The 27,077-nt window shown below is 49.5% G+C and overlaps 1 protein-coding gene across 1 annotated transcript in view; it reads right to left on the bottom strand.

The window, feature by feature from the left end:
• ABCA13 (ATP binding cassette subfamily A member 13) overlaps window positions 1-27,077 on the bottom strand; it is a 114,058-nt gene that overhangs the window by 50,935 nt on the left and 36,046 nt on the right. Inside the window, exon 11 of the mRNA XM_043588436.1 lies at window positions 17,557-17,650. Coding sequence (XP_043444371.1) covers window positions 17,557-17,650 — 94 coding nt within the window. The remainder of the gene's footprint in view (window positions 1-17,556; window positions 17,651-27,077) is intronic.

Below are 27,077 nucleotides of genomic sequence, written 5' to 3'. Positions count from 1 at the left end.
TCCCAGACACTTTCGGGACCAGGGATTAGATTCCACACCAACTGGAGGCCGTCAACCCCAGCAACCAGGTGAGGAGATGCACAGTATTATAACCAAAGTGGTATTTCATCCTTTCACCAGTGTGGCTCTGACGAGGGTGGGCGGTAGACACGGCAGTCAGGCAAGCTGGGCTACGACTCTCATTCATTGGGGGGGGGGGGGGGGGGGGCGGGGAGGGGGGGGAAGGTTAGAAATGCTGATTCCCAGGCCCCACCTCGGACTGAATCACATCTCCACATATTCAGAGACTAAAATGCACTTTTAAAAAATAACTTCCTAGCGGGCGCCTGGGTGGCTCAGTCAGCTGAGTATCCGACTCTTGATCTTGGCTCAGGGCATGATCCCAGGGTCCTGGGATCAAGCCCCGTGTTGGGCTCCACACTGACCATGGAGCCAGCTTGAAAGTCTCTCTCTCCCTCTCTCTCTGCCCCTCCCCCACTCATGCAGGTGCTCTCTCTGATTGATAGATAGATAGATAGATAGATAGATACAACATCCTAAGAGATTCTCATGGTCAGCTGGGTTATAAAATGCATTGGTCAATGGTGATTCATATATAACTCTCGCAGAGCAGTTATGAAGTCAAAGTGACCTTAGTGTTAGAAAAGGCATATTATTGAATGCAGTTTGATCCTTTCTCATATAGGACTAGAAGTATAAATATAAAAATATTTGTATATCCTGATCATTCTGTGAGAGTGTAATGCTGGATATGTCCACCTGGGGCACTCTGTATGCAGATCTAGCAGGAGAACTATGATCTAAGTTAAGCTAACGTAATTGAGACGTTCTGGGTTGCTGGCCGTCCCAGATTTCCAAAATGATCCCTGAGAAAACCATTTGATTTCCTCACTAACCTTTGGCTAAGGAGCCCTTTCTCTCACACAGAACCAAGACTCACTCTGTTTAGAATCAAGAGGAACTGAAAGGTCACTGGTAAGCGTGATGGCTTGTGACCCCGCCAAAATCAATGACACCATCATTGTCTACCAAAACCCACACCTCACAAAGTAGCCTTTTTGTCCCCTAGTTTTTAAAATATTTTTAATGTTTATTTATTTATTTTGAGAAAGAGAAAGTGGGATAAGATCAGAGAGAGAGAGAGAGAGAGAGAGGGAGAGAGAATCCTGAGCAGGCTCCATACTGTCAGCACAGAGCCCGACTCGGGGCTCGAACTCACGAACTGTCAGATCATGACATGAGCTGATATCAAGAGTCGGACGCTTAACAGACTGAGCCACCCAGGTGCCCCAAAGTAGCCTTCAAGTGGCATCTTATGACAGTCGCATCTAGCTACCCACACTCAGCTGCCTACCAAACTATGCACCTACTCAAATACGTCTGCAGCAGCCAATGGCTGCAAACACCTATTTACATCAGGGCAGTTTCTGTCTATGCAGCCAGGTGCACAGAAAATGGAAACAGAACGTGGCTTTCTGGGTGTTGGAGTCTACTTAGTAAATACGCCTGCTGATGGAGGAAGAACACAGTCAGAGAATGGCCCTTTATCTGCCCACTGGCTTTGCTCAGAGAGGATCAATCACAACAGCCACTGGGGGGGAGAGTGGGGGAGGAAGCACTGGACTGGAATCCAGTCTCAGCCGCCAACGTGTTGGGTGACTCCTGGAAATTCCCAGCCCCACTGCATGTCACTTCCCTCAGCTGTGAAACAGAGATTTATATTCTCCCTCTAGGTAACGAGGATTCTTATTACCACACTTATGAAACTAGCAGAACAGGTACAGTTTGACCGCCAGCCACTGTAAATGTTCATCAGACAGCGGGATAAGCCTGTGGGGAAAGGTGTTTCTCATTATTAAGAAAAATAAATCCTCCCCCCCCTTCCCATGCGTTAACTGAACATAAATGGGGGAAATAAAGGGCTAAGATAGTTTATGGTCATGAATCAACCACCAATCAAATATTCATGGCTAAACTCATAAAAGTATTCACATGAATAATTTAACAGACAAAATTAAAATGCTGGACCAAATTGTTATGAATTGTCTTATTTGACTTACGAGTGTAATTCTATTCAAAGAATTCAGTGGCATCCATAACTAGGCACTCTCATTTACACTGACCCTCAAATTACTTAGAAAAAAATGTCCAGAGATTTTTTTGGGGGGGGAGGGGAGTCAGGTGGCTTCAGTGAATACCTTAAAATATCAAGGACGCAGCATGCACCCCAGAATACAATCTCCACGTTGCTGAATACATCTGAATGTTCTTGAAGCTTTTAAGATAAACCATCACAAATGTAATGCCTTCAAGCCCACTTTTAAAAAATGAATACCCCAAACAAAAAAACGGGTGACTTAGCAGGTATGAGTGTGTAGTTCATTTAAAAATCTACAGGGGCACCCGGGTGGCTCAGTCGGCTGAGTGTCCGATTTCGGCCCCGCTCACGATCTCTCGGCTCATGAGTTCAAAGCCCTGCATCGGGCTCTGTGATGACAGCACTGAGTGTTCTTGGGATTCTCTCTCTCCCTCTCTCTCTCTCTCTCTCTCTCTCTGCACCCCTCCCCCACTCGCACTCTCAAAATAAATAAAACATTTAAAAAATAAAAGCAGGATTTGCAGACCACAATAACGCAACTTGCAATGAAACAAGGAACGCCTGTAAACAGGTAGATGGGTGTCAACACTGGAAACGTCTGTGGGAGAGCCCACCACGAACACCAGCGTCCGGGGGTCCCAGCCCTGCCTCGCACGAAGACCTCCCACACCTCAGACCGGCCGTGGTCTCTTGGCTTCTCACCTATAACACAAAAGGCTGGGACGGGCCATGGCTGCGTCCTCGTGCTGGCACAAGCTGATGTTGTACGGCATTCGCACGACCCACGATTTGCCTCATTCATACCATTTGCGGAAGAAAACCAGCCACACATCGAACGTCCTCTTGTTAAGAGAGGTAGGAGAAGGGTTGGCGGGAGGTTCGTGAAGAGGAAAGGAGGAAACAAAAAAGAACGAAACGAAAAAGAAGAATAAAGGAAGATGTTTTGTGACGGTTGTATGTTTAATGGTATGACAAAAATCCAAAATAGGATTATTTCTTAAATATTAAACGTGGTGACACAAAAAATATACAAACTTCAAAACCAAACTGCGTTACTGCAATCTTGGTTAAATATTCTTTCGGAAAGAACATTATTAATTGTGATTAATTGTTTTAAAAGCTAAGAAGGACAGGCTATATTTATCTAAACTGTTTTATTGATAATAATCTCACAGCAATGTATCACTCAACCTTCAAAATGCTTTACGTGCTCGTTTGTTACAACAACCACATTGCTCCTTTTCATACATGATTTTGATTTTTTTAAGGCTCTTTTTTGTTGTTGTTAAGTAAGTTCTACACTCACCTTGGGGCTCGAACTCATGACCCAGAGATCAAGGGTCAGTCGCACAGGCCATGGACTGAGCCAGCCTGGCACCTTCATACGGGATTTTTACATTAAAAAAAAAGAAAAATCTAGGTAGAAGAATTTTCTGTTCACCTGCAAAGTTTTCCCAATTGCTAAACAGGTTAGGGATCACTTTTTCTGTTACTTTCTCTTATTTTCTTTTAGTGTGTGCACATGCATGTGAGTGGGGAGGGGCAGAGAGAGAGAATCCCCAGCAGGCTCCACGCTCAGTGCAGAGCCCAACTCCGGGCTCGATCTCACGGCCCCAGGATCCTGACTTGAGCCACAATCAAGAGTCGGACGCTCAACCGACTGAGCCCCCCAGCGCCCCGCTTTTTCGATCCTTTAAAAAGCACAGTGATTCACAGCCAAACGATGAAAAGCATCAAGGCAGGATTTCACTCTGGAAGAGGGCTGTGGCGTTACGCCCAGCCACATCATTTTTCTGGAATAGAGATGGCCCCAACTCCTTGGACGGGATTCAACATGCCTTGAGGAGACAGTGACAATGTTCAGGGAACTTATGCTCTGTGGGCAGGTCACTTAAACGAGGGGTTTGGGTTTTTTCTTTCCAACGCACCAAACTCAGGTCTTCCTGCAGCCCCTGAATGGCCCCAACCTGGGGTTTAAAACCCGCGCTCCCTCCAAAGTTCTCCTGGGCAGTCAGGCAATGGAAAGAAGGCTCCTCTCTGCCACACCCAATCCTCCTTCCAGCCTCGGCCCTGCTCTCCGGCTCCGCTCCCATCACACTGGGAGGCAGGGTGGACAGCGCGGTGTCTGGGCTCTGCTGAAGGTTGGCTCGAAGGGCTCCTTTGTGAACAGTGAGCAACGACATGCAAGCGGGGGTCCTCGAGCTGGCATGTGGCACATAGTGAGGGTCTATGGATGTAGCCAGAGAAGAAAGCTCCCCATTGCCGAATCTTCTCTTAGACGGTGGCCCTGTGCTCACCGCCCCCCACTGTTCTGTCCTCATCGTGTGTGGCCACCTCAAGGGGCCGAGCTCAGTTTTTCTGGCAAAGCTCAGATCTGAGAACGCTCTCCAGCACTCAGAAGGCGTTCAGAGCCGTCTGATGAATGAGGAGCGGACGGATGTGACCAAATGTTGTCTTCGGTGCCCTCACCCACTGGACACCTGGCTGTGACTTCCTTCCCCCCCTCTCCAGTCCCACTTCCCCTGCCCAGAAGCCACACCACCACTCCCTCTAATCCCTTCCTTCCCTTTCCCACGCTCAGCCTCGCCAAGTGTGCCCCCGGGCCCCATTCACCAGCCATCTCTAGGCCACTGACGGCGCGTCCACCTCCGTGTGGCTCTCCCTCAGAGCGTAAGCAAGAAAGATGGGGGCACCTGGGTGGCTCAGTCTGTTAGGCAACCGACTTCGGCTCAGGTCATGATCTCAGGGCTTGTGGGTTCAAGCCCCGCGTCGGGCTCTATGCCGACAGCTTGGAGCCTGGAGACTGCTTCCGATTCTGTGTCTCCCTCTCTCTCTGCCCCTCCCTTGCTCGCGCTCTTTCTCTATTTCTCTCTCTCAAAAAATAAATAAAACATTTTAAAAAATTGGGGGGGAGCGGTGCCTGGGTGGCTCAGTTAGTTAAGCGTCCGACTTCGGCTCAGGTCATGATCTCGTGGTTCGTGGGTTCGAGCCCTGCGTCGGGCTCTGTGCCGACAGCTGGGAGCCTGGAGCCCGCTTCGGATTCTGTGTCTCCCCCTCTCTCTACCCCTCCCCTGCTCATGCTCTGTGTCTCTCTGTCTCTCAATAATAAATAAATATTTTTAAAAATTGTTTTTTTAATTTTTTTAGGGGCAGCTGGGTTGCTCAGTTGGTTGAACGTCTGACTTCGGCTCAGGTCATGATCTCATGGTTCATGAGTTCGAGTCCCGCATTCAGCTATGTGCTGACGGCTCGGAGCCTGGAGCCTGCTTCAGATTCTGTGTCTCCCTCTCTCTGCCTCTCCCCGGCTCATTCTGTCTCTCTCTCTGTCTCTCTCTCTCTCTCTCTCAAAAGTAAATAAACATTAAAAACATTTTTTTAATTCTTTTAAATAAATACACAAAATGATACTCTCAACCCTTGACCCTACAATGGACGTGTTCCTAAAGGTTACCCAGAGCCACTCTGCCTCCATTTCCCCAGTTTTCCACCATTATCTTGGCAGCAAGGGGCACGCTTAAGATGAGCGAGGCCCCTCCTTTGTCAAACGTGTCACAAGAAGGGCCGATTCCAGGTCAGGGGCCGTGGGTGGGAGCTGCTACTCCTCACCAGCTTGGGGCTTCCTTGGGCAGCTCTGACCGAGAGGGGCTGGGCTTCACAAGCTCCACCAGCCCCTCGCGGCCCCGACAGAAGCGGCTGCTCCCTGACACCTGCCGCCAGCGTTTATTGGCCCATGTCTATCTCAATTCAGCCTTCTCTCTGGCACACTGCCTCATGCAGAGCCCCTGCCGGGAGCTCTCCGCTCATCTCGCTAACGCCGCCAACAAACCTTCCCTGGCATGTGTAATTGGCGGCGGGCACGGTCCCCCCCAACCTGGCTGGCCGGGGAGGCGGTGTTTGAAGCTGGAGGAAGTGTGGACAAAGCAGAGAAGACGGCGCTCGGGGCTGAACACCGCCGCTCGGCCTGCGAGACACATGCAGAATTTGGAACAGCTCTTTGAAGAGGCCGAGAATTACAGGCTCCCCGTGCAGGAGAGGCTGTTCAAACAGGATTGTCTCCAAAAGCAAAGGAGAGGCTGCACACCCTTCAGATTAATCACTGCCAAATTGCTTTCCATCATCACAAGAAGTAGCAATTAGGAATGAAATACAGAGGATTAAATGGTGGGAGGAAAGGGAGAAGATTTTAGGTAAAGTGGGACTGACAGAGCTGAGAATTTCACTGCAACCTCAGACCTCACATGGGGCAGGGGGGTAAGGCTTCAGTAGGGAAGTAAGGAAGGAGGGAGGGGGGAGGGAGGAGGGAGGTGGGAAGAGAGGGGGGAAGGAAGGGAGGAGGGAGGGATGAAAGGAGGAAGGAGGAACAGGGAAGGAAGTGAAGAAGGAGGGAAGGGAGGAAGAAGAGAGGAGGGAAGAAAGAAGGGATGGATGAAGGAGGGAGGAGGAAAGGAGGACAGAAGGAAGGGAGGGAGGAAGGAAAGGAGGAGGGAGGGAGGAGGGATGGGGAAGGAAGTGAAGAAGGAGGGAAGGGAGGGAGGAGGAAGGAGGGGAGAAAGAAGGGAAGGGAGGAGGAAAAGACCAGGGAAGGGAGGGAGGAAGGAAAGGAGAAGGGAGGGAGGAGGGAGGGAGGGAAGGGAGGGAGGGAGGAGGGAAGGGAGAAAGGAAGGGAGGGAGGAGACAAGAAAGCCATTGCCAAAGCCTTACAAGGAGAAAACACCTGTTGCCCAGATTCACTTTGTACCAGCTGAGTATGTGACATGATTTTTCACCTGAACTTTGGCCTCGATGAGACTCTAACCTGGCTGGTGTTTCTCACAGATGGCCATAGCCCACCTGAATCAAAGGAAATTGGGGTGTTTGTTAAAACCTGTAAATGTCTCAGTCTCGGCACTAAAATTTATGGAAGTTGGCCTAAGAATCTGCCATTTCAATAAGCATCCAAGTTTTTTTTTTTTTTTTGATGAACGCCATCCTAACAGGGATGCGGTGATGTCTCCCTGTGGTTTTGATCCCAAGTCCTCTGACGACAAGTGACAGGGAGCATCTTTCATGCACCTGCTGTCCATCTATGGAAAAATGTCTGTTCCAATGCTTTGCCCATTTTTTAAAAAATGTTTATTTATTTTGAGAGAGAGAGAGAGAGAGAGAGTGAACAGGGGAGGGGCAAAGAGAGAGGAGAGAGAATTCTAACCAGGCCCCATGCTGCCAGCATAGAGCCCAGTGTGGGGTTCGATCCCATGAACTTTAAGACCACGACCTGAGCCAAAATCAAGAGCTGGACGCTCAACCGACAGAGCCCCCCAGGCGTTCCTGCTTTGCCCATTTTTTAATTGGGTCTCTTGTCTTTTTGCTATCGAGTTATAGGAGTTACAGGAGTTCTCTACATATTGTGGCTATCAATCCCTGATCGGATCCGTGGGGTGCAAACACTTTCTTAACAGCGGCGAATTTCCTTTTCATTCTACCAATCCCTTTGCTGTGCAGAGGCTCTTGTTGGGACAGGGGAAGCCAGCGCCCTCCATGCTCTGCTGGTGGCAATGCAAACTGGTGCAGTCGCTGTGGAGGACAGTATGGAAGCTCCTCAAAAACAGAACTACCGTATGATCCACAAACCCCCCAAACCCTGGAATCAGGACCTTGGAGAGATCCCATGCAATGATGTGATGCACCGGGCACCCCACACTCCTCACACAGGCCCAAAGTCCATCAACAGATGAATAAAGAAAGAGAATGAGCGTGTGCGCACGTGTGTGTGTGTGTGTGTGTGTGTGTGAGAGAGAGAGAGACAGAGACAGAGACAGAGACAGAGACAGAGAGAGAGACAGAGAGAGAGACAGAGAGAGAGAGACAGGGATGGAGTAACTATAGAGCAACATTACTCAGCCTTATATAAATGGCAATTTGACACCTGCTATCGCATATTTGAGCCTAGTGGACATTGTGATGAGTGAAATAAACCCATCATCGCAGGACAAATACTGCTTGATTCCATTTATCTGAGGAATCTAAAATCCCCAAATTCCTGGGGCGCCTGGGGGGGGCTCAGGCTTGATGAGCGGTCATGTCATGATCTCATGATTCATGAGTTCAAGCCCCACATCAGGCTCAGTGCTGACAGTGTGGAGTCTGCTTGGGATTCTCTCTTTCCCTCTCTCTCAAAATAAATAAACATTAAAAGGGGCGCCTGGGTGGCTCAGTCGGTTGGACATCCAACTTCAGCTCAGGTCATGATCTCATGGTTCGTGAGTTCAAGCCCCGTGTCGGGCTCTGTGCTGACAGCTCGGAGGCTGGAGCCTGCTTTGGATTCTGTGTCTCCTTCTCTCTCTACCCCTCCCCTGCTCATGCTCTGTCTCTCTCTCTCTCTCAAAAATAAACAAACATTAAAATAAATAAACACTAAAGACAGTGTTTAAATTTTTTTTTAAATAAAATGGATTCTTACAAGCAGCACAGAGTGGTGGTCACCAGGGGCTGGAGGGGTGGATACAGGAGTCGTTGTTCAATGCACAGAGAGTTTCAGTGACGCAGGACGAATCAGTATGGACCCGCTGCACTGAACCTGGGGCTTCTTTGCTGCTGCTTCTTTTCCCCAGAGGAAGAACCACGAGCATGTGGCAACCCTCCAAGGGAAGATCCAGGAGATTTGGGGGGCAGGGATTGAAGACTCAGATAAAGAAAGAATTCTTGCCTGTGCTATGGCCTGGAAGAGGGGCCTGGGGTCCTGTAGCAGCAGGGATGGGGTGTGCTGGGTGGGAGGCCTCCCTGAGAGCAGGACAGCAGCAGACCAGGCCGGGGTGGGGGACAGCGCTGACAGAGGCCACTGGGAACCTGCAAACACCCCCTGGAAGAAAATGGACACCGTCGTGCAGGTGACGGGAAAGCAGCCTGTCACCCTATACGAGGGGCTCCAGCAGGCACTGAGGGATACAGAGGAAGGGCCGCTGCTGCCCAGGGGAGCTGAGAGGTGGTCAGAGGAGGGGACTCCTGATCCGAGCCACACCAGGCCGGTCACAGGGGCTCGAAGTCTACCAGCCAAACCCCTCCACTGTGTGTGCCCAGCAACGGCACATGCTGTTGTGCGGGACGGTCTAGCTGCCATTTCAAAACACCAAGCCCAGGTGGCTTAAACCACAGACATTCACGGCTCACAGTCAGGAGGCTGGAAGCCCAAGATCAAGGTGACCAGGTGAACGCAAGGTTGGTGTCCTCTGAGGCCTCTCCCTTGGCTGGCAGATGACCCCTTTCTCCAGGTCCCCCCGGGGTCTCCTCTGTGCGGGCACTGCCATCTCTGCCCAATCCCCCCCCTTCTCACAAGGACACCGGTCAGACTGGGTAAGGACCCACTTGTACCCCTCATGGTTACCCTAATTCCCTTTCCAAAGATCCTGTATCTGTAAATACAGTCACATGCTTAGGTCCTGGGGGCTCAACATACAAATGGGGGGGGGCAGAGGAACAGGGACACAATTCATTCCAGAACACCAGTGCGCTGCTGGGAATCAGCACAAAGAGAACAGACTGAGAATTTGTGGTTCTAGACAGAATCCTCCTACAGCTATCACCCCGAAGCGGCGGACGTCCAGGGGTGCTGCCTGGACCCACGGTACCACCGGGTCGCTGCTGAGAAATGCAAGTTCTTGGGCCCCACCCAGGAACCCCTGAATCGGGAAATCAGGGGGTGAGACCCAGGAATCTGTGTTCTACAAAATCTGCAGGTCACTGTGATGATGCTAGATCACCACCTCTCCCGGGGAGTCAAGGAGTGAATCCAGTCACCCACGCATCCTTCAAACACTGTGACACACAGTACTCTGGGGGCTTGGAAAAGCCTTTGCAGAAAAGGGACAGATCCAAAGACTGTATTTTCTTTGATCCAAAGAGACTCCAGTACCTGGCACCGTGCCTGGGTGGGAGTTTTGCGCTGGACCCACCCCCTGGACCCACCAGGGTTCGGGCAAATCTCCACGGCTCAGTTTCTACATGAAAATAAGGGCTGCAGGAAAGCCTATTTGCAAAATGTCCAGGAGGACTGAGTAAGAAAATGCACAGTGGACGCCTCTCATCGTGTCTGGTCGATGGTGTCGGGGCTCCGAGAAGAAGTGATTTGCACACCTTACATGGCAGGGACAGATGTGCCCTCTGGGCACAGTCTCTGTAACTCATTTCTCTGGCACGAGTAGGCTCCCAATGCTTAAAATATCTGTATTTTATATTTTATGTTGCCTTCATCCATCTATCAGAGGAGCAAGAGGTGAGTTATTTGAGAGCAAGCCCCTTAGAAGACTTCCTGAAGATACACGGCAAGCGTGGAGGGAAGGGGTGCCTGCGGGCAGGGGCGGCCAGAGGCAGGAATCGGAACAAAGACGTAATTCCTGAAGGCACCAACAAGAAAGGGAAAGGTTTTGGTAAGTGATTATTCCAGAAATTCCCTTTCTCGAGTGTGGATCACGCTCCCATCCCCGAAAAGTGAGTGAGTGCTTTACCCAGAAGACGGTTTCACACCGTCTCCAAAATCCTGATCCAGCCCTTTAGTAAAGTTATATCTGCTAAGTAATATAAATTTCACTGACAGAGAGGCTTCCTGTGGAGCTTTGTGGGAGGATTCGCAGAACACAATAAAACTGGGAAATTCAGGAAATGTCATACCAAATTTGTGGTCATGTGTCCTGATCTCACGTTTTGTTTTAAGTAATGAAATACTTAAATAGATATTTTAATGACATTTTTTCCAGTTCCATAATTTGTAATTTGGATGATAAGTAACACTGCCTTTTTATATCATATTTTACAAAGGTAATAGAAAACATTATAATGTTTCTTTCCTCGGGGTTCTTTTTAAAATTTAACATACCGCTCCTTTTCACATAACAGTAGTTTTTTGGTTTTTTTGCACATTTTATTTCTAACATATTTGCATGGATTTTCATAATGTCCCCCAAATTCAGAACATGAAATTACCATTTTTTTCAAAACAGATGCATCACCGTCACCAAGAGGATGTATGCGGGCAATACCTTTCAATGTAAATTATCCTAAGTTCTCAAGGATGACAAAATGTTTATGAGAACATAATCATATTTTCTTTGAATTTGCCCTTACATAAAAAAGTCATTAGCTAATGTACCTTAAAATACAAGAATGCTCAGAAATGAAGCCTTTAGGTAAAATGCTAATAATGAAAAGAGAAAATGTGTGTGCCCAGTTAAAATAAAATTTGTATATACACGGTAAAAGAGAGACAAATTACGATATATGCAGAATATTACTACATAGAAATGACACAAGCAATAACATAAATGGATTGAAGCGGCAAAATACGGAGAAAAAACAGACTCCTGTGCACACACGATGACCCCATTTACATGAAGTCCAACAACAAGCACAATTACTGTAAGGTGAGGGCATCACCTTTTGGGGAGGGGGTCTGACTTGGAGAGGGCAGAGGGCCCAGCAAGGTGCTGGGAATGCTCTATCTGGACCCGGGTGGTGGTGACACCATATAAAAACTCATCTAATCATGTGATCAAGAAATATGCCATTTGTGATAAAAATACAAACAGTTGATGTTACTAAAGCAAACTTAAGACACTATCCTTCAAAAATACATCATTCATGAGGGAAGGAAACAACAATCGTGTTGTAAGAGAGGAAATTTAAATGGCTAATAAACCCGAAAGGGAATTCAATTTAGCATATGGTAATAGTCGTTTGGCACGGAGAGGTCTACAGTGGCCCCCCAATCACCCCTACTTCACAGAAGGTTCCAATCCCCCGAGTGTGGGTAAGACCTTGAACACACGGCTATCACCCCCCACCCTTGGATTACGCGTACAGAAAAAGTGAAGAGCTTTGGAAGATCTGGTCACTGATCAGTCGCCTTTCAGTGAATCAAAACAAGAGATTCTTGTGCTCACTTTGAAGCAGAAACATGTCCTGTTGGGAGGGGACCATGTGGCTAAGATTCCAGATGACTCCTAGGAGCTGAGACCACACCCAACCGACAGCCAGCCAAGCCCCAGGTGGACGTTGGTCCTAAACCCACACAGAGCTGAATTCTGCCAACAAGCTCAATGGGCTTCTAAGACAGCCCTGTTAAGAGCTGGTGGTCTTGTGATACTGTGCTTTATAATGAGGGGACCCTGGGGGGCTCAGCTGCTTACGCGTCCGACTTCGGCTCAGGTCACGATCTCACAGTTCGTGGGTTCGAGTCTTCCGTCGGGCTCTGTGGTGACAGCTCGGAGCCTGCTTGGGATTCTGTGTGTGTCTCTCTCTCTGTCCCTCCCATGTTCACACACATGCACACACACATGCACACACACACACACACACACTTTCTCTCTCTCTCTCTCAAAATTAAATGAACATTAAAATTTTTTTTAAATAAATAAGATGTGATTTATACTAAGAAATGTGTATCTGCTCTTTGTCCCTTTCTTGCAGACCTCTGGATTTTCCTAAGTGGTGACAGCAACAAGGGTGTCTGTAGTTATGTCAATGACCTTAATGAGGTGACTTTTGGAACTCACTCTAACTAAGAGCCTGGGGAATCCACCACATAAGTACAGGGTTGGACCTTCCAACCTCCCCTTGACCCCTCACTGGCCAGCGGCCAATGATTTAATCAGTCATGCCGGTGTAATGAAGCCGCCATAAAACCCCGAAAGGATGGGGTTCAGAGAGCCCCCATGTGGGTGAGCACTTGGCATTCGGGGAGAGTGGCGCCTGGAGAGGCCTGGGAACTCTGCAGCCCCTCCCACGTGCCCTGACTTTTACATCTGGCAAATTCTAACACATGCTCATGGTGGGTGAACCTTAAAGCCATTCTGCTAAATGACATAAGCCAATCGCCAGAGAGCAAACAGTGTAGGCTTCATCTTACGTGAGGTCTCGAGAACAGTGAGCTTCATACAGATGAAAAGGGGAAAGCTGTCTGCCAGGGGCGGGGAAGGGGGGGAGCCAGGGCTTATTGCGTATGGTTTCGGTTGGAGAAGGCGAGAGAGCTCTGGAGACGGTGGTCACGGGTGCAAAATAACGTAAATGTACTGGATGCCACAGAACAGTACCCGTGAAAATGGTAAAGCTTGTATGAAGCCTATTCTACCCCAGGGAATGAAAGAATGAATGAATGAATGAATATTATAGTTCACCACATTCATCAATCATTTGGTGTTCTCCTCTGCTAATAAACTTTTTAGGTGAAAAAAATAAAAATAAAAAGTAAGAATTAAGACTGTGTCTCAGAGACCGACTCAACCAAACCAGAGGGCTCTGAGGGAGCTTCGTGGTGCCGTTCCCTCTGCCCCCCACCATCTCTGCAGAACCAAAAATAGAGAAGAAATTATCTCACAAAAAGATCTGGATCGGGTCTGATGAGGAATACTACTGGAATCCAAGGAAGTTCCACAAAGTTCCCGAGAAAGTAGCTCGTCAGATACGATGTCAGCACGGACGAAAAGTTCAGGAAGGGACAAAAAGTATGATTTATGCAACTAAAGAGGCTAACACGCGTGACACAAAAGCTGACAGAAGCCGTGGGAGGAAGAGACAATCGGGCAACGAGCTGGAAACAACAACACTCCAATTTCACTACTGGATAGAATGAGCTACCAGAACATCAAGGAGGATATCGCACACTTGAACAGCTGTGTAGACAAGGCAGACAGAAGGGCATCTACGGAACATACCACCGTCACGACAGATACATGCTCCTCTCATGGGCACAAGGAGCACTCTGAGGGTGGACCGTATTCCAGCCCATAAACGAGCCTTAGTAAGTTAAAAGGGTGTAAAATCATACAAAACATTTTCCTCTGGTCAGAGTAGAACGATATGGGACTGTAGTAACAAAAAGAAATCTGGGAAACTCACAAATATGTGGAAATTTGAAAACATAATCTTGGAGCCACCTGGCTGGCTCAGTTGGAAGAAAGAGCTTGCGACTCTTGATCGCGGGGTCGTGAGTTCAAGCCCCACGCTGGGCGTAGCAATCACTTAAATATTTTTAAAATAATAGTAGAGGCGCCTGGGGGGCTCAGGTAGTTAAGCGTCCGACTTTGGCTCAGGTCATGATCTCACAACTTGTGGGTTCGAGCCCTGCGTCGGGCTCTGTGCTGACAGCTCGGAGCCCGGAGCCTGCTTCGGATTCTGTGCCTCCCTCTCTCTCTCTGTCCCTCCTCCACTACCGCCCTGTCTCTGTCTCTCTCTGTCAAAAATAAACAAACAAAAGTATTTTTAAAGCATAATCTTAAATAACCAGTGTGCCAAAGAAGAAATCGAAGGAAAAGTTTGTAAATACTGGTAGATAAGTAAAAGTGAAGACACAAGATCCGCAGATTGGGGGGCTCGCGGAAGCAGCACGCAAAGGGGCATTCACAGCTGTAAATGTGAGTTGAAAAGAAGAAAGATCTCAAATCAGGAGAAAAAGAGCAAACCACATCTAATGCAAGTCAAAGGAAGGAAATAATAAAAATCAGAGCTGAAATTCATGAAATGGAAATGGAGAATGAACAGAGTATCACTGAAAATAAAAGCTGTTTCTGTGAGATTAACAAAATTGACAACACGTTAGCTAAATTACCCCCCCCCACACACACACACACAAAAAGAGGAAGTGTAAATTTTTAGACTCAGAAATGCAAGATTCTGGTACTACCAGCCCCACCTAAATAAAAGGGATCATAGATGGATGTTATGGACAGCTATTCGCCAATAAATCAGGTAACTCACATGAAACAGACATGTGCCGAGGAAGACACAAAACATCGAAACTGACTCAAGAAGAGATAAATAATATGAATAGATGTATAACAAGTAAAGAAACCAAAATACTAGTTTCTTTAAAAACTACCTGCAAAGAAAATTCAGACCCAGATGGCTTCACTGGTGAATTCGACCAGACATGTATTAAAGAATGAATTCTTCACAAATACTTCCAAAAAAATACAAGAGGAGGAAGTACTTCCCAATTCATACTGTGAGGTGAGTAATAAATACCACAATGGCAACACCAAAGACATCAAGAGAAAAACAAAACAGAACTGCAGACCATTTTAGACTCAAAAGCCCCAACAAAATACTAACAAATCAAACCCAGCAATCTATTAAAAGAATTATATATCATGAAACCTAGTGGAATTTATCTGAGTTGGTCAATGAAATGCTGCTTTAACACCTAAAACTCAATTCGTGTAACATATCACATCAATAAATAAAGGGCAAAAAATACACATGATCATCTCAGTAGATGCAGAAAAAGCATTTGGCAATATCCCCCCACCCCTTCGTGATGAAAACCTCTCATCAAACCAGAAATAGAAATTTCCACGACTGCATAAAAGGCATCCATGAAAACCCCAGGGTTAACATCCCACTTCTCACAATTCCACAATAAAAGACAACTCCAGAAATAAAATTAGCCCAATTTTTTAAATGGGCAAAAGATCTGAACAGACATTTCTCCAAAACGATGTGCAAACACCGATAAGCTGACAAAGAGAGACCCCACATCATCGGCCGTCAGGAGAATACAAATCAAAACCACCATGAGCCAGCGCCCCCGCCAGCCCCCCGAGTTGTCTGGGGTCCACACCATGGGCAGTCACAAGTGGCCAGTGGGCAAGTGGGAGAAACTGGATCCCCCTGTCCTGCTTGGGGGAACGTCAACAGCGTGCCTTTAGGTAACAGCGTGACGGTCAGTCCGTCATACGACTAAACGTGCAATCCAGCAATTCCACTCCCAGGCATGTGCCCAGGAGAAAATACATGCCTGTAAAAACCTTGCACACAAATGTTTGTGACGGCGTATTCTTAAGAGCCAAACACCGGAAGCAATCCAAATGACCAATAGCTAATGGACAAAATGTGGTGTATCCATACAGAGGAAGGGCATCCGACCATCAAAGAAAATGAAGCATTGACACCTGTTGCCACATGGATGACCCTTGTTGGGAACATGATGCTAAGTGAAAAAGCCAGTCAAGGGGCGCCTGGGGGTGGGGGGGGGGTCAGTCGCTTAAGCGTCCAATTCTTGATTTCAGCTCTGGTCGTGATGTCACGGTTCGTAAGTTCGAGGCTTGCATCAGGGTCTGCTCTGACAGTGCAGAGCCTGCTCGGGATTCTCTCTCTCTCTGTCTCTCTCTCTCTCTCCTTCTCTCTCTGCCCCTCCCCTGCTTGCTCTCTTACACTCTCTCTCTCTCAAAATAAATCAACTTAAAAAAGAAAAAGGCAGTCAAAAAAGACCACATATTACATGATAACATTTGTATGACATGCCCAGAATAAGCACATGTACAGAAACAGACGGCAGGTAGCAAGTTCCCAGGGCAACGGGAAGGAACAGCTAAGTCGGGGCACATTTTCTTTTCAGGATAAAGGAAATTGTCCCACAGCCGACAGTGGGGACGGATGCCCAACTCCGAATACACTAAGAACTGCCGAACGGTACACGTTAAGTGGGCGAATGGTGTGGTATGTGAGTTATATCTCGGAACAACTGCTTACGTCAGATACGCCCAACCCACTGAATCATTAGGGACAAGCAAATTAAAACCACTATGAGAAACCACTGCAAACCAATTACAATGCCTAAAACAGGTCATTAAAAATACGTATTTATTTTGAGAGAGAGAGAGCATGCAAGAGAGCAGGGGAGGAGCAGAAAGAGAGAGAAAGAAAGAGAGAGAAACCCAAGCAGGCTCTGTGCTGTCAGTGCAGAGCCTGATGCCGGGTTCGGACTCACAAACTGTGACATCATGACCTGAGCTGAAATCAAGAGTCAGATGCTTATGCGACTGAGCCCCCCATGCATCCCCGAAACAGGTTTTTTGAGGCTGGTTACGCCAGGTCTGCAGGAAGGGGGCACCTGGCACTTTGTCCCCCTGTCCACCCACCAGCCCGCCCACCTCCAGGGCCCAGCTCAGCACTCGCAGTGTGCCATTGTTCCTAAACAGGCAGCGACAGCCACACCCTGGAAACCACACCTGGCGTCTGTCCCAGCCCCCATGCCTGCGCGAGCATTTGTGAGCACTTGGCACCTAGGTCCACACTGAGGTCCCGCAGGGACAGAAGCCCCGGGAAGGCAGAGCTCCTATCTGGATGCTCCTGGCACGGAGCCTGCGCGTCACAGGCACACAGAGAACGCAGGTTGAGTCGCGTTGTATGTGACGCAGAGGACACCGGATGACGGATGACGGTCCTCCTTACCCTGATTTTACACAAGAAGAAACCTCTTCTACGGTAAGTCCCGATCTGAAGGAAAGATAAAGCTGCTCAAGCACGCACTCGCTTTATACCAGTCAGGACAAGACCTTCAGCCTTGCTCCCTGGGCCGTGACCTGTGTCCCCAGTTACCGCCCCGGCTGCCTTCAGTCCCTTCATGCCCCAGCTTTGCGCCGAGCGGCTCTGGGTGAAGGATGCAGACGTCATCCCCTCAGCAGAAATGCAGAGACGTGTCGGGTACTTACAGTGCTCTGGAGGCCCGTGGTCCCGCGGCTCAACGCCGGCTCCCAGAGCAGCGTCCGATTGCTTTTTGGAACCTTGCAGCAGCGTCAGGAACACCTTTACAAAAATTAAAAAAGACCTTCTTATTATCTCCTACCCATTTTCACAACGCACTCCTGGCCTTTAGCCTCAGTCCCCCAGTGAGGTCATTATGACAACAGACACCACACGCCGTTATCTCATGAGCTTTTCCCGTCACTGGCCTGGCAGTAAGGCCGCCCGGTTGTCCGCAAGCTGGTTGTAAGGCTGCTCCAGGGATACAAGGCGAGGGAAACCTGACCGTGGACCTCAGGGCATTTACGGGCATGGTGGGGTCAATCCAAGCAAGAAGCAGGCAGGGCAAAGGAGGTGCCCACGATACAGTGTCCAATGCAACGGGGAGTTGTGGTTGGCTACACCAGAGTCTTAGAAGTTCAGAGATGGGGGCGCTTGGGGGGGGGGGCTCAGTCAGTTAAGCATCTGACTCTTGATCTCGGCTCAGGTCAGAGTCTCACAGTTTGTGGGTTCAAGCCCCACATCAGGCTCTGAGCTGACAACACAAACCCTGCTTAGGATTCTCTCTCACCCTCGCTCTCTGCTCCTCCCCCATTTGTGCTGTCTCTCTCTCTCTCTCTCTCTCTCTCTCTCTCAAAATAAATAAATAAACTTAAAAAAAAAGTTCAGAGACTGAACGGAGAAACTCGTGACACAGCTTATTTGGCATGGGTGAGACACACTGGTAAGAGCCCCCACTGGACGTGGCATTTCCACAGGAGTGCCACGTCCCTGGGAGCGGCGTGTTTAAGTAACGGCTTGAGGTCTCTATTCAGTTCATGCTGGAAGCAAAATCCAGTTTCAGTGAGTTCAGATCCAACGACTGGGTCCCAAACCAGCACGAAAGGTGAGAAGCCGCCCGAGCCCTAGAGGCACCTGGAGGTCTGGCAGGTTCCACGGAGAGGTGAGGGGGTGTCCCTAACATACATCGGCAGGTGCGTGGGACCGGCGGCTGGCTCGTGCATGAACACCCTGTGCCACCACAACCGCGGGAAGGGCTGGGGCTCAGGGCTTGAGGACGACGCTCCCCACGACACGTCAGGCCAGTGGGCATGGGACTCAGGGCCCGCCGTGTCGGCCGCACGGTCTCAGGAGCAGGGGTGGCACTGACGAGCAGCTGAAATTCGGTGGATGACGGCTTCCAGTCATTTGCGCGAACCGCACTTGGCGTTTCCGTAAACAGCGCAACCTCTGATTGCTTATTTAAGGGAGTAAGTACAAAGGTACTGACTATCTCTGGGTGTTTGGGGGACCCTCCAGCCCGCAGGGAAGACGGGGAGAGGGCACCAGAGAAGAGAAGAAAGCAAGAAGCCTGCGGGAGGGCAGAGACGCATCATTTCTCTGCATGTGGCTCATTAGTTTGACACAGAATCCCGCTGAGAGAATCCAAGTCCCGCCCCGGTGAAGGGCCACGAGGTTTCACTGGATCCTACGCGGGGACTCTGAATCGTAAGATGACCCCTTGCGAATTCCAGGAAGACCCCGAGGAAAAGAAGCAAACCTCACGACCCCTCGAGTATCACCTGCATCACCACCACCAGGAATAATAGTAACTAACAATTAGTAACAATGCTGTGCCAGTGCATCACTTCGGGAAACTGTTTGCCGCTCTTACTTTCCCCTCAACGATAAACAGTAACAATAAGACGTGTAACAGAGGGGTTGCAAGCAGTGAACACATTGCTGCATGGCGGAAGGAAAATGCCCAACGGAAGCTCCCACGTCTGGTCCTAGGAGAGGCCAAGCAGGGGGAGGACGAGAAGTACCGTGTGGCACGTCCCTGAGGTGTCACTTCAATTCATTCTCAGCCCAACCCAGTGAGACCAGTACTGTTAGCCCCACTAACGAGGAACGCACTGAGGACTGACGAGTTAAGCCTTCACCCAGCGCATTCAGAAAGATACACATTCATCCAGGGCATTTATAGAGAACGAAATTAAAAAGAGTAGAAATAGGGGCACCTGGGTGTCTTGGTCGGTTGAGTGTCCAACTCGTGATTTCGGTTCAGGTTGTGATCCCAGGGTCATGAGATCAAGCCCCACATCAGGTTCTGTGCTGACAGCCTGGAGCCTCCTTGGGATTCTCTCTCCCTCTCTCTCTGCCCCTCCCCTCCTCTATCTCTTTCTCTCAAAAATAAGTAAATATTTTTCTGGGGTGCCTGGGTGGCTCAGTCAGTGAAGCATCCAACTTCAGCTCAGGTCATGATCTCAGTTTTTGGGTTCAAACCCCCTGTCGGGCTCTGTGCTGACAGCTTGGAGCCTGGAGCCTGCTTGGGATTCTGGGTCTCCCTCTCTCTCTGCCCCTCCCCTGTTCATGTTCTATGTCTGTGTCTCAAAAATAAATAAACATTTAAATAAAATTTTTAAAAAGGAATAAAATAAATAGATATTTTTTAAAAAGGGAATTCTTTTTAAAAAAATTTTTTAATGTGTATTTATTTTTGAGAGAGAAAGAGAGACAGAGCACGAGCAAGGGAAGGGGCAGAGAGGCAGAGAGAGAGGGAGACACAGAATCCGAAGCAGGATCCAGGCTCTGAGCCGTCAGCACAGAGCGGGACGCGGGGCTCGAACCCACGAACCGTGAGATCATGACCTGAGCCAAAGTCGGATGTTTAACTGACTGAGCCACCCAGGCGCCCCTTAAAAAAAAAAGGAATTCTTAAAAAAAAAAAAAAAACAGTAGAAGCGGTACAAGTCAAGAATTATTCATTGAGAAGAAACTTTCCTCTGTATCTTATTCTAAATGGAATTTTCATTCAATGTTCAAAAGTAATTGTGAATTATATAAAGCATATCTTGATAACACCTTGGTAATAATCTCCATCTATCTTTTTAAACTTCCCCTCCCTTCCCCTTTTCATAATAAGACAGTGTGTGTGTGTGTGCACAAGCATGCGTGGGAGGGAAAGAGACAGTAAGGGCAGAGGTCTTGCTGTCCGTGCTCTCAGGGGTCACTGGGGGATGCTGTCGATTACAGCACAACACTAAGTACCGGGGACACCGAGGGGATTCTCCAGCCTCCCCTGCGGAAAGGGAAAGACAAGGCCAAGACAGTAAGGATGCTATGAGCGCCACCTGGTGTCGGCGGGCCCTGACTGCAGCCACACCACCCGGGGACACCTGGCAGCAGGAAAAACACCAAGGTAGCCCAGTGAGCGGAAAGGCCCAAATAAAGGTCAAATTTTGAACAGCAGTATGACGGTGATTGACGTTTTCAAAAGTCTGAGTTCCCGATGGCGGCTGCCATCCTGGTTATTCTGGGCTGCAAGTCCGGTGCCAAATGGAAGCCGTGAGCCCGTGGTCCTGCAGCCACCCTGGTCGAGGGTCTCAGGGAAACACGGCACTCGGGACGGAACGTGACCCAGGCGGGGAACCCCTGCCCCACGGATGTGGGCGACGGAAGTGCCACGTCGTGGTCTGCACCCTTGCTGTATTATCTGACGCACACAATCCCTAACACAACCTTCCATCAGTATTTGTAGCTGGAGGCCGAACTTGACATGTTTCCTAAAGGAGCGGAACAGGGAAGCCTACGCCGGGTCTCAGGCGGTCAAGGACGAGGACGCAGCATGCGACCACGAAGTCTCATTACACACAAGCCTGGGAGAGTCCGTTCCACACACGGAAACATCCCTTCACGAGACAGAGCACAAACCACGGGCCGCCTCGCGGGAAGGCGGCTGAGTGGAGACGAGCCGTCTCACATCCGGCGATGCTTCCCGAAGTCTAGGGAGAGTGCAGCCCCCAGGCGTCTGCGGAGGGCCGCCACGGGCACCTCTTCCCGCTCCGACGGCGTCTTCTCCATCCTCGCAACGAGACCAGGCCACGGGCCACTGCATGCGAACCACACAGACGCACAGCGGCCTCTTCCAAAGGAAAGGCCCGGAAGGTGGTTTTCTGTCTCACAAGTTCAGAATTTCATGGGAACGAGCTCGGGCTTCCCAACGCAAAGGGAAATCAGACGAAGACGGGTCAAACTACTCTTACCAACCTTCACCTGAGGTCATCGCGTGACCGGAACAGGAGCGAAACAGATGAGGACATTCCGCTCAACAGCAAAAATACCAGCGGTGCAACGAAAACACGGGCAGAGTCCCTAAACAGACGTTCCTGCAGAGAAGACACGCAGATGGCCAAGAGGTGCGTGAGGAGATGCTCCGCCTCACTCGGCACCAGGGAAATGCAAATCAAAACCACGATGCGGTGTCACCTCACACCTGTCGGCTAGAATCCAAATGACAAGGAGTGACAGGTGCTGACGAGGATGTGGAAGAAGGGAATCCCTCGCGCACAGCCAGTGCGAATGCAAACGGGTGCGGCCACTGTGGACAGCAGCATGGAGGGTCCTCAAAAGGTTAAAGATAGAACTACCCTGTGACCCAGCAATCCCACCTCTGGGTAGTTTATCCGAAAGAAAAAGAAAACACTACGTTGAAAAGACACCTGCTTCTCGTGGTCACCGTAGCATCACGTACAGGAGCTGAGACACGGAAACAGCCGTAGATGAAGGGGGATAAAGACGGTGTGGGATATATACACGCAATGAAGTATGACTCAGCCACAAAAGGGAAGGAAATCCTGCCTTTTGCCACAACCCTGGGGACATTATGCTAAGTGAGATAAGTTGGACAGAGAAAGGCAAAAACCCTATGATCTCACTCATACATAGAACATTAAAAAAAACAGATTGGTGGTTGCCAGGAGAGAGTGGGGCGGGGGGGGGGGGATGCAAAACGGGCACAAGGGGTCAAAAGATACAAACTTCCACTTAAAAGATAAGTAAGTCCTGGGGATGTGACCTGTAACATTACCACTCCAGTTAACGAGACTGGGCTTTGTATCTGAAAGTTGCAAAGAGAGTAGATTATAGAAGTTCTTTCCATGAGAAAAATAACCATGTGAGGGGCCCCTGGGTGGCTCTGACTCTTGCGTTAAGTGTCTGACTCTTGATTCCGGTTCAGGTCATGATCTCAGGGTTCGTTGAGATCGAGCCCCACATCGGACTTTGTGCTGACAGTGTGGAGCCTGCTTGGGATTCTCTATCTCCCTCTCTCTCTGCCCCTCCCCTGCCCATTCTCTCTCTCAAAATCAACAATAAACATTAAAGAAAGAAAAATAACTATATGACATGACGCATGATAACTTCCAACAGCCATCAGCATCACACATACATACATCAAATCATCATGTCGTACACCCTAAACTAATACGATATTGTATGTCAATAAAACTAGGGGGAGAAGGTAGAAATCTCAAGGATGCTATCCAGTGCAGAAACAATTTATAATTTAGCAGAAGTATGGATTGAAAGCCTACGGCATTTCTGCTCTCTGTTTGCAAAGAACAGTATGTTCAACAGTTTGCACATTCTTCATCTGAGGACTGAGGTTTTCTTCATTTAGAAGGGCTGCAGGGTCTGAGCACTTACGGCAGCCCGGGGTCACCTCAACACTGATTGTGCCATCAATCCCTCAGACCGCGGGGCTACGTGTACCCCACCGCCAAGTAGTCTCAGACCCCCAACTTGACCTGCATTTAAAGTGTCCATTTGATGGACTGTGTCCCAGAGATGGGCAGTGCAAGGTGTCTTCAGCTGAGATGCTGGGGAAATGCATGAAGGCGACCGACTCTGCAAGACAATGATGGCATTGTCCTAACCAACAGATGACATCAGCGCAGGGACGGTGCCCAAAGTTGGACCAAAATGTAAACTGTGCTGTGGTTTCGTTTTGTTTTCATTTTCCCAAAAGTAACAGTTTTAAGAAGCAGAAGATAAAACCGTGGGAGAGCCTACGTGGTAAGGAACAGGAGAGTCACTGGCTAGTCCTCTCCAGACGTAGGAGTCTGCGCAGATCTGCCCCTTGGCAGGCCACACGGTGCATATGGTTAAGAGTCTACCATTTCACAGGAGCGTCTATTCATTCCCGATCTCTGTTGGAACAGATGACCACAAACGTGGATGGAAAGTAACAGCGGCTTATCATCTGATAACCTGGGGCTGGTTCCTTCCACGGACCCCACGGGAGAATGAACCCCTTGCCTTTTTCAGCTTCTAGTGGCCGCCTACATGCTCACAGCCCCGTGCTCCGTGTTCAAAGCACATCACCCCAATCCCTGCCTCCACCAAGACCTCTCCTTCCATCCATCTGACCTTCACATGTCCTTCTGACGAACACACTACTCAGTACACGGCTCCACACCGATAATCCAGGATAGCCTTCCCGTCATAAGATCTGTGCAGCAGACAACCAGGGATTCCGGGGATTAGGATGCAGACATGCTCAGGGCCTTTGTTCAGTCCACCGCAGAACCACGCACCATCGGTGCAGCTTGGAAACAAGGGCCGTTGGTGTGATGCGTCCCCAGACACCGGAGAGACGGTACCAGTCAGAAGCGCGGGTGGAGGGTTTTGGCGTCTGCCACAACTGAACTCCAATTCCCGACTTTGGGCGACGGGGCCCCTTTCTCACATGCAGTCCCTCAGTCTCCTTCTGCACAAGGGGATGAGGACTTCAACTTCAGTGCGTTTCTAAATTTGATAAGGCCAAGCTTGGGTTGGATCCACACTGCCCTGTGATGGCTTTTTTCCCCCCCACACAACATGAAATGACGGGCCAGCACGGCAGTCAGAGGGCAAATAGCACGTTCGGCACCGAGCTGACACCAGGCTTAGAGCAAGCGGTAAGAACCTGAGTCTGCTCTAAATTTAAAAGACCTGGGGCGCCCAGATGGCACAGTCAGTTGAGTGTCCGACACTTGATTTTGGCTCAGGTCATGGTCTCATGGTTCGTGAGGTCGAGCCCCGCCCGGCTTCTGTGCTGACAGTGCAAAGCCTGCTTGGGATTCTCTCTCTCTCTCTCCTCCTCTTTCTCCGCCCCTACCTCACTCTCAATCTCATTCTCTCAAAATAAATAAACTTTAAAAAAAGAATTTTAAAGACCTAAGTCTCCAAATGAAGAATCCTGAAATTACTGGGTTTATTGTCCCCCAAGGAGAAAACACAGGGTGTCAGGTGACAGAAGGAACCTGTTGGGGCCAGCATCCTCCCCTCCCCCTTGTCCCTTCCCTCTCAGGCAGACCCGAGGGGGGAAGGGAGGCAGCTCCTTGGCTTTCAGCGGCTGCAGGAAGAACACACCAGATTGGGGCTGGGGCACCCAGGAGGGGCTGGGGGGGGCGCAGGTTCCATCCAGGGGGCATTAAAGCTGTGGTGCTCCACAGGTGTGGGCGGATTGGGCAAACAAGGGGACAGCCTCCGATACGGAAGCTGAGTCTGCCCCGGTCAGGGAGGGAGAGACAAAGACGAAGAGGGGACACTCGAGGAACCCAGTGTGGCTGGCCTGGCCCTGGGGGGCTTTCCCCGTTGAGGTGAACCCCTGGCTTTCACCATGAGGGGAGAAAGAGCAGCAAATGGAGACTGTCCAGCCACCCCCAGGTCAGGACAGGAGCAGTGTCACCCCACACCACGTGTGCACCTACAGCCAGGCCCCCTTGCAGAAACAGCCGATTCTAGGGCCAGGCGGGGAAATGCACTTCGGGTGCCTAGAGCACCTGGTGACGTCAGAACATAAGATGACACTGGAAGATCGTGGGGATGTGTTAGGGCACAGAGTCACCACGAAGGAGCGCCAGGGGCTAAACCTGGTAGGACCCCGGCACCCAAGCAAATTAGGATCGCAGCAAATTCTGGCTCACTGCATACGGTGATCCTTACCGATACAAATAAACAAACACGGTGAAGAAAAGCATTCCGTTTCTGTCTAATGCCAACGGAAAAGATGCAGGATGAGTTACAGAACAAGAGAAACCACCACCTGACTGATGTCATGGTCGTAACTGTTTCAGGCCAGGAACATGGGGGGAGGGGCAAAGCAGCGGGATGAAGACTGAGAATTTAAAGAGTCTTCAGGGGGTGCCCGGGTGGCTCAGTTGGTTAAGTGTCTAACTTCAGCTTGGGTCATGATCTCACAGTCTGTGAGTTCGAGCCCCACGTCGGGCTCTGTGCTGACAGCTCGGAGCCTGGAGGCTGCTTCTGATTCTGTGTGTTCTCCTCTCTCTGCCCAGCTCATGCTCTGTCTCTGTCTCTCAATAATAAAATAAATGTTTAAAAAAAATTTTTTTTAAATAGTCTTCAGGCGGGTGCCTGGGTGGCTCGGTCAGCTGAGCATCCGACTTCGGCTCAGGTCATGGTCTCATGGTTCGCGAACGAGCCCCGCGTCGGGCTCTGCGCTGACAGCTCAGAGCCTGGAGCCGGTTTGGGATTCTCTGCCCCCCGCCCCCCCCCTCTCTCTCTCCCTCTGCTCCTCCCCCATTCACATCCTCTCTCACAAAACTAGATAAATAAACATATTTAAAAATCAAAAAAAACGCACCACTAAGAATCACTCCATTTGCATGACATGAAAAGATTTTGCCTTGGCTTCCGAGCTGGCTGCAAAGGTAATTCCTGTGCACACCCAGGGGGCTCCAGCTCTCCCTGGTCCCCCACCATGCAAAGCAAACACACTCCACGCATGGTGGCTATATGATCAGATTTGACATCTCAGCCTCACTGGCTTGGGGGTCTCTTTAGGGGCCATGAGTTACAAGGAATTTACTGCAGTTTAAAATGAAATCTGCTCAGGGTGCCTGGGTGGCTCAGTCGGTTAAGCGTCTGACTTCGGCTCGGGTCACGATCTCACAGTTCATGGGTTCGAGCCTCATGTCGGGTTCTGTGCTGACAGCTGGGAGCTTGGAGCCTGCTTCTGATTCTGTGTCTTCCTCTCTCTCTGACCCTCTCCCATGCACTCTCTCTCTCTCTCTCTCTCTCAAATATAAATAAACATTAAAAAAAGAAAAAGAAAATGAAATCTGCTCTCTAGCTAGAGTCAGGAGCATCCCTGGACAGGGCCCCATGCACCTGCTGTAAGTTGTCAGGCACCGCACAGGCGAACAAAGGGAAAGCACGTGCAGGGTGCTTATCCACACTGACGGTGGATCGATAACAGACACAAGACAAGAAAGTCGATACTTGCCCGCTGTAAGGAGACAAAATTGGTTGAGATAGATATTTTATAGACTCCATCAAACAAAAGAAAGTTTTTAAAAGGCTTAATCTTTTTTCAATTTAAGATCCCGTTCTCAAACAAGCCCACATAGGCTGTAATATTCTATCTTGTTAAATCTGTATTTCAGATGGTTGTTTATGGTTGCCCTTAAGACAGATGGGTTCTTTTTGAGCACCTGCGTGTGTGCAAGAGAAAAGAAAGACACATGAGCCTCTAACCAATACCTGTTAGCACCTATTATGTGCAAAGCATGTACTAAGTATGGCAGGTAGAAATCACTGTCCCAAGTAATTGTGTGACTGGTTCTGCTGCTTCCGGTTGGGCTTGTTTTTGGGGGATGAGCATCAAGGGGCCGGGTGGGGGGTGGGGGGATCTGGGGGAAAAACAAACAGCGGGTTGCAGAGAAGC

This window comes from Prionailurus bengalensis, chromosome A2 (genome assembly GCF_016509475.1).
Source record: "Prionailurus bengalensis isolate Pbe53 chromosome A2, Fcat_Pben_1.1_paternal_pri, whole genome shotgun sequence".
NCBI lineage: Eukaryota > Metazoa > Chordata > Mammalia > Carnivora > Felidae > Prionailurus > Prionailurus bengalensis.
Note: the sequence above shows the minus strand (reverse complement) of the source record. Positions and strands in the feature narration are given on the sequence as shown.